The 6,815-nt window shown below is 36.5% G+C and overlaps 1 protein-coding gene across 1 annotated transcript; it reads left to right on the top strand.

Annotated features, from left to right (window-relative positions):
- Positions 1-3,295: 3,295 nt before the first annotated feature.
- LOC115034686 lies at positions 3,296-4,048 on the top strand. The gene is made up of 3 exons (XM_029492023.1): positions 3,296-3,504; positions 3,571-3,618; positions 3,685-4,048. Exons 1-3 carry the CDS (start codon positions 3,342-3,344, stop codon positions 3,891-3,893), a joined length of 420 nt encoding a protein of 139 aa, XP_029347883.1. The 5' UTR covers positions 3,296-3,341; the 3' UTR covers positions 3,894-4,048.
- Positions 4,049-6,815: the final 2,767 nt, after the last annotated feature.

The following is a 6,815-nucleotide window of genomic DNA, read 5'->3' as shown; positions in this document are numbered from 1 at the left end:
CCCCCCCGAGTGGCGAGGAGTGTAGCGATGTCGGAAGCCGCAGTGGTCTCGTGGTCCGGTCGTCGGTCTCAAGCAAGGTGTATGGGCGATGTGGAGGTCTGGTGATAAGGAATAGTGATAAGGTTAGGAACCATTGCGGTTCGACGTGGTTGTTCGAGCAGGCCGGGTCGCATCGCAGCGGACAAAGTCTTAAAGTATTTTCGAAAACGCCGCCGGAAATTCGAAATCCCGTAAAAAAATCATAAAGCCGCTGCTATTTTTTTGGTGTCTAGCAGGTCAGTCACCTCAGTTGTCCAGGTAGGCAATCCGACTTCGTCGGATAGCGGACGATGTGCGACGGCCGGGTCACGTCATCAGGTATGCAATCCGACTGCGTCGAATCGCGGACAACGTTCATTACTGTCATCGAAAACGCAAATTAAGAAAAATGTACGTGAAAATAATAGTTTCAAATAATTTCGGGCTTCTATGCAAATCGTAAAGCCGCCGTCTTTTTTTGGGTGTCTAGCAGGTCAGTCATCTCATTAAAGTTATGTCAGTAGGCAATCCGACTACGTCGGATAGCGGACAATGTTCGACGGCCTAGTCACGTCATCAGGTATGCAATCCGACTGCGTCGAATCGCGGACAACGTTCATTACTGTAATCGAAAACGCAAAATTAAGTAATAAATTACATAAAAAAAAATTCAAATAATTTCGGGCGCCCACGCAAATCATATAGCCGCCTTATTATGTCTACCAGGTCAGTCACCTAAGTTATCTGGGTAGGCAATCCGACTCCGTCGGATGGCGGACAATGTACGACGGCCGGGTCACGTCATCGTGTATGCGATCCGACTGCGTCGAATCCCGGACGACTTTCATTACTGTCACCGAAAACGCAAAATCAAGTCATAAGTTATGTGTAAAAAAAATTCAAAACATTTCGGGAGTCCATGCAAATAATATAGCCACCCTATTTTTTTGGGTGTCTAGCAGGTCAGTCACCTCAGTTATCCGAGTAGGCAATCCGACTTTGTCGGATAGCGGATAGTGTACGACGACGCCGGGTCACGTCATCAGGTATGCCATCCGACTGCGTTACCTCATTTATTACTATCACCGAAAACGCAAAATTATATCATAAATTACATGAAAGGAAAATGAAAAAAAAAATTCGATCCGACGCGGCCGCCGCAAATCAAATCGAATCCCGGCATCCGGTTCGAAACCACGACCCCCGGGTCAAACGCAACTACGCCTAACCGACCTGCTTACCTACTGAGTTGACAATTAGAGTCAAATCAATGACTGTTAAAGCGTTTCGGCGTCCCGGTGAATTGCGAACGCGGTTCGCACGTCCGCTTCGGGCGTCGGAGCGGGCGATTACGCCGCGTCGGACGCCGGACGACTGGCTTTGCCGACCTCGGACGTCGAAAACGTGATATTCGCGAAAAAAATCACACCTCCCGACGCACGTATTTACGCCTGTATATAGCGATACCTACTCGACGGCGGAGCCGCGGGACATCCGCTTTCCGCGACCCCGCTCCGCCCCGGGACTCGTCCCGGTGGAAGTGCGGCCGCGCGCGGCCTATATATTTAGCGGGGAACGCGAATACGTCTTCGCCGGGGACGTGCGAAGTCCGTAAGGGCATTAAACTCGAATTTTGAAAAAAAAAAATGAAGAAATTTTCTATAATTAATAAAATACCAATATGGCGTAATCAAAAAATCGAACTTTTCGACGCATGTATTTAGGGCCTGTATATAGTAAAACTCGATTTTTCTAAAAATTTATCGATAGACACGCGCGACGTGGCGCGACGCGACGGGCCCGCCGGAAACAAAGTAGGGGAAATTTAGCGGGGAACGCGAATAAGGTCCGAACTTACTACTTTAAAAAACCAATTTTGTTGGTGTCTAGCAGGTAAGTCACCTCAGTTATCCGGATAGGACAATGTGAGACGGCCGGATCACGGCATCAGGTATGCAATCTGACTGCGTCGAAAACGCGGCATAACGTGAAAAATTTAAAAAATGTCGGATGTCCATGCAAATCATGTAGCCGCCGTATTTGTTTGGTTCTCTAGCAGGTCACTCACCTCGAATGACGTGCACCGTAGTAATTCGGGTAGGACAACGTGCGACGGCCGGGTCACGTCATCGGGTAGGTAATCCGACTGCGTCGAATCGCGGACAACGTTCATTACTAAAATTGGGCGTCTACGCAAATCATATAGCAGCCGTCTTTTTATGGGTGTCTACAGGTCAGTCATCTAGTAATCATCTTAGTAAAGTTATTCCGGTAGGTTATACGACTTCCAGAGATAGCGGTCAATGTGTGACGGCCGGGTCAAGTCATCGGGTATGCAATCCGACTGCGTTGAATCGCGGACAGCGTTCATTACTGTAATAATTATATTAAACTATATGAAGTACCTACTACTGGGTATATTTACCGGCGATAAACGTTCAGTGATTTGGCGGGAATTTTCGAAAACCATGTTTGCGTGTGTATCAATCAATGTCAATATAATACGTCAATACAATCAATTAATTAATCAGTCGTTCGACTTCGTTACCTGCATGGGTTACCTGCGTTGACAATCAACTGCACCGACAGCGACGTGCGACAAAACATTCTTAAACATCCAACTGTCTAGCTGTGTAGTCCAGCTCCAGCACTCCAGCTTCAAAATATATAATTATTTTTGAAATAACGGACAACACGTGAGTATATTTTGTATTATTAATTTAATTTGTTGCTTTTTAAAGCGTTCACCGCAGATCGTAGGTATTTATAATATAATATATATATATTATAATATAAAGGCAATATAATGTAACGCATGGTTATTTCAGTTTAACGAATTAAATATTTTATCATACGACAAAATTATTTTTTCACTTTACACTTTCTTTATTTGTTTTTATTTATCGACTTTAGAATGAGTAACAACGTATAGAACATTAGAGGAAATTACCAAAAGTACATCAGGGGCTTGTTTTTTTAACACGTTACCCGCGGCTAGGCTGCGTGTGCGCAACACGTGATTTTTGTCAAACGAATTTATTGTTTTGTTTTACTATACATTTTCTTTATTTCTTTTTATTTATCAACTTTAGAATGAGTACATTACCTTGTTTTAACACATCCAACGCGGATCGTATTTATGAATTTATATTTAAATTAAACTTAGTGGGCCTAGATTTTTTGTAAGCACCTGCCCACGCTTTCCGGCAAAGTGGTTAAATATTTATACTATGTCTATTGTCTACGTTGCACTGATCGGAGAGGAACAAATCAAATATATTGCGCTGACATCCTCTAAATATTTCGTCTTTTTTCTTTGTAGAATGAACAGAAAAGTCCAAACAAAGGTGAATAATATCACCACCATTAATTTTAACGGGGCGGTGCAGACCGTGCACCTCGCCCCTGTTGCGCCTGTGGCACCGCCGGCCGAGACCGCCACCGCCGCGCGCCATCCGCCGACGACGCGAAAGGCGCCCAAACGTCGTAAGTACATAGGTGATAGGTACATTTAAATGTTTACTATTTACTAACGCCTACATCGTGTTTCAGGATGTTATAGGTGCAACCGTACCGGCCACGCCATCCGGCAATGCCTCGGTGAGTGTATACCGCAGTTTAATAATAAAATAAAAATTAAATTAACAATGTTCCTTATATTTATAGCCCCCAGAACAACAAGGAGGAAGCCGTGGACACCAGCCGTAGGACGTGGGGGTTCGTCGTCGACGTCCATGACGGTGAGGCCGCCGCGGAGTCTGCGTGCAAAGTCGAGGACACGCACACCGACTCCCGAACTCCAGCCACTCGGAACGTCGACGCCGATGAGATCACCCCCCGTAAGTAACATTTTTAATCCTAATAGTGCTAAATAAATACAAAATTGTAGGATATGAATGAAAGTACACCAGGCCACATGTGGTATTGGAGAGACCACATTAAGTTGTGAATTGGAGAATACCATTTAAGAGAATACCAGAATTTAATGCCATGTTTAATTTGTTTATACAAACTGTAGACGCCCTATGAATCGATGACAACGGCGGCTGGTGGTTCCTGTCTTTCGGCAATAAATGCATTAGAAGGCCTATTAATGTTAAGCCAGTAAGTTGTCAATTGGTTAATTTTTTTATAATGGTATTATGCTAACAATATTTTTTACTTTAATATTTTTCAGATCAGAATAAAAACTTTTTGTCGTCACATGTCTTGTTTTTATTTCCTACCTTAATATAATAATCATGGTTAACACATTAGTTAATATTACTTATTAGTGTATAATTACATTAGTAGCCTATACATTTTGAGGGGTCTGATGTAATCCAGTATTTTCCAATAGGTTTATTTGTGTAAATATGTATTTTAATAGTTTATGCTATCGTGTAATACAAGTGTAAAACAAAGAACATAGATAAAAAAAAATGTTAGGTTGGGTTAGGCTATTAAATATAAGTCATGAGTCGTCTTGCAATATTATTTTTATTCTTACATAGACGTTACAAATTATTTACAAATTACCAGAAATAATAATAGCGTTACGTATCGCAGTAAAAACAATACAGTCCACATTGTGTTTGAAAGATGTTATTAAAATTCTATAATACAAATAATAACAAACAATAAACGTAAAAAGTTTATATAGGTACAACTATTATTTACATAAATCACAAATTGTGTTTGAAAGACCTTGACATAGACATAATAGTGATTAAAGGTATTATATTATACAAATATTGTTACTTAATATAATAATATATGTAAAACAAATCAATAATAATTATACTAACAGATATATAGATTGTTATTAAAAGTTATTCATACAGACATGAATAGCAAAGTTACATAAAATAAATATAAAAAGTTCCATAATAACATAGTATAACGAATATAAATACAATCACAATGTAGGATATTATATCAACAGATATTTAGATTATTATAAAAATTGTGTTTAAAAGACATAAAAGTAAAAACATATTCTATAATATTAAACTTATAATTAATTATAATAACAATTTATTGGTGGTTACAAAGTACCAAACAATATGTATATAAAAAGTAACATCATATGTGTATTTTCAATCAATACAATCGCAGCATAGCCTTACCAAATTATCTTTAACACAAATGTAAAAAATTCCATAATAGCATAGTATATATAACAAATATACATACAATCACAGTATAGGATTGTGAATACAATCTCAACTATAATTATATTCTATTAACAAATATTTAAAAAGTTAAATAGCAAATTGTGTTTAAAAGTTATTGGCATAAACATAATAGTAAAAACATGTTATAATTAGAATGTTAAAATCGTAACCAATGATAATAACAAATGGTGGTTACAAAGTACAAAACAAAATGTAAAAAGTTACATAGTATAATATGTATTTTCAATCAATACAATCACCGCATACGATTGTAAATACAATGTACAATATACTAATAGATATATAGCTTATTATTAAAATTTATTCGTTCAGACGTAAAAACATATTATATAAGTAAAAGTAAAAACAACTTAAAAAAGTTACATATATCATAGTATAATAATAAATAAAAACAAATGAATACAAAAATAACAAATCCATTTTATGATATTAATATTAAAACATATAAAAAGTTTAAATAATTTTAACTAACGTTGCAAAGTTACAAAGTTGCAACGTTACCTATCACAGTAAAAACAATACAAACATAACAATACAGTCTACCTCTACTAACATACATTTGGACTTTTATTCAGTTATTTAGTTATTCATACGGACATAAATCACAAGTTCTTGACATATACATAATAGTGATTAAAAGTATTATAATCTAATGACAATTGGTGTTCAAATACCAATACCAAATATAGTTAACTGTACGTTACAGATTCAAAACAAATTTAAAAAATCAATAACAACTATACTAACAGATATTTAGATTGTTATTGAAATTTATTCATACAGAAATGAATTTCAAAGTTATGGAGAGCTAAATACAATCTCAACTATTAAAAGTTATTCGTTCAGACGTAAAAACATATTATATAAGTAAAAGTAAAAACAAATTTAAAAAGTTACATAATATTGTAGTATAACATAATGAATATATTAAAACAAATGAATACAAAAATAACAAATCCATTTTATGATAATAATTCGCAGTTAAATAAAACATATAAAAAGGTTAAATAATAATGCAATGTCAACTATATAATAGACATATAGATACATAGATTGTTATTAAAATAGCAAATTGTGTTTAAAAGTAAAAACAAATTAAAAAAGTTACTCAAATTCATTCTAAAAGTTAAAAACTAACAAAACATATAAAATATGAAAAGGTTAATAATATAATATAAAAGTTACATAATATTATTTAAATGCTTTTCTACATATTTTCATTAAATAGGCCATGTATTTTGAAGTAGGTATAAATAGAATTAATGTGTGACAGTACAATATTGTAAATATTAATTTTAAAATCCTAACAAACCGTTTGACATTAGTTATGAATACACCTTTGAGTATTCGCATCCAGAGAGACCACGTGGAGGTTGTCAAACTTTCTCTCCGCGTCACCTAGACTTGAACTTCTAACGTGACGCTAGACTTGATCATTGAGTGTCACCTAGACTTTGATCATCGAGCGTCACCAAGACTTGATAATCTAGCGTCAGCTAGACTTGATCATTGAGTGTCACATAGACTTGATCATTGAGCGTCACTTAGACTTGAACATCTAGCATGACGCTAGACTTGATCATTGAGCGTCACCTAAACTTGATCATCGAGCGTCACCTA

Source organism: Acyrthosiphon pisum, unplaced genomic scaffold (assembly GCF_005508785.2).
Source record: "Acyrthosiphon pisum isolate AL4f unplaced genomic scaffold, pea_aphid_22Mar2018_4r6ur Scaffold_20594;HRSCAF=21498, whole genome shotgun sequence".
Lineage (NCBI taxonomy): Eukaryota > Metazoa > Arthropoda > Insecta > Hemiptera > Aphididae > Acyrthosiphon > Acyrthosiphon pisum.
The sequence above is the reverse complement of the archived record's forward strand: the minus strand, read 5'-3'. Positions and strand labels throughout refer to the sequence as shown.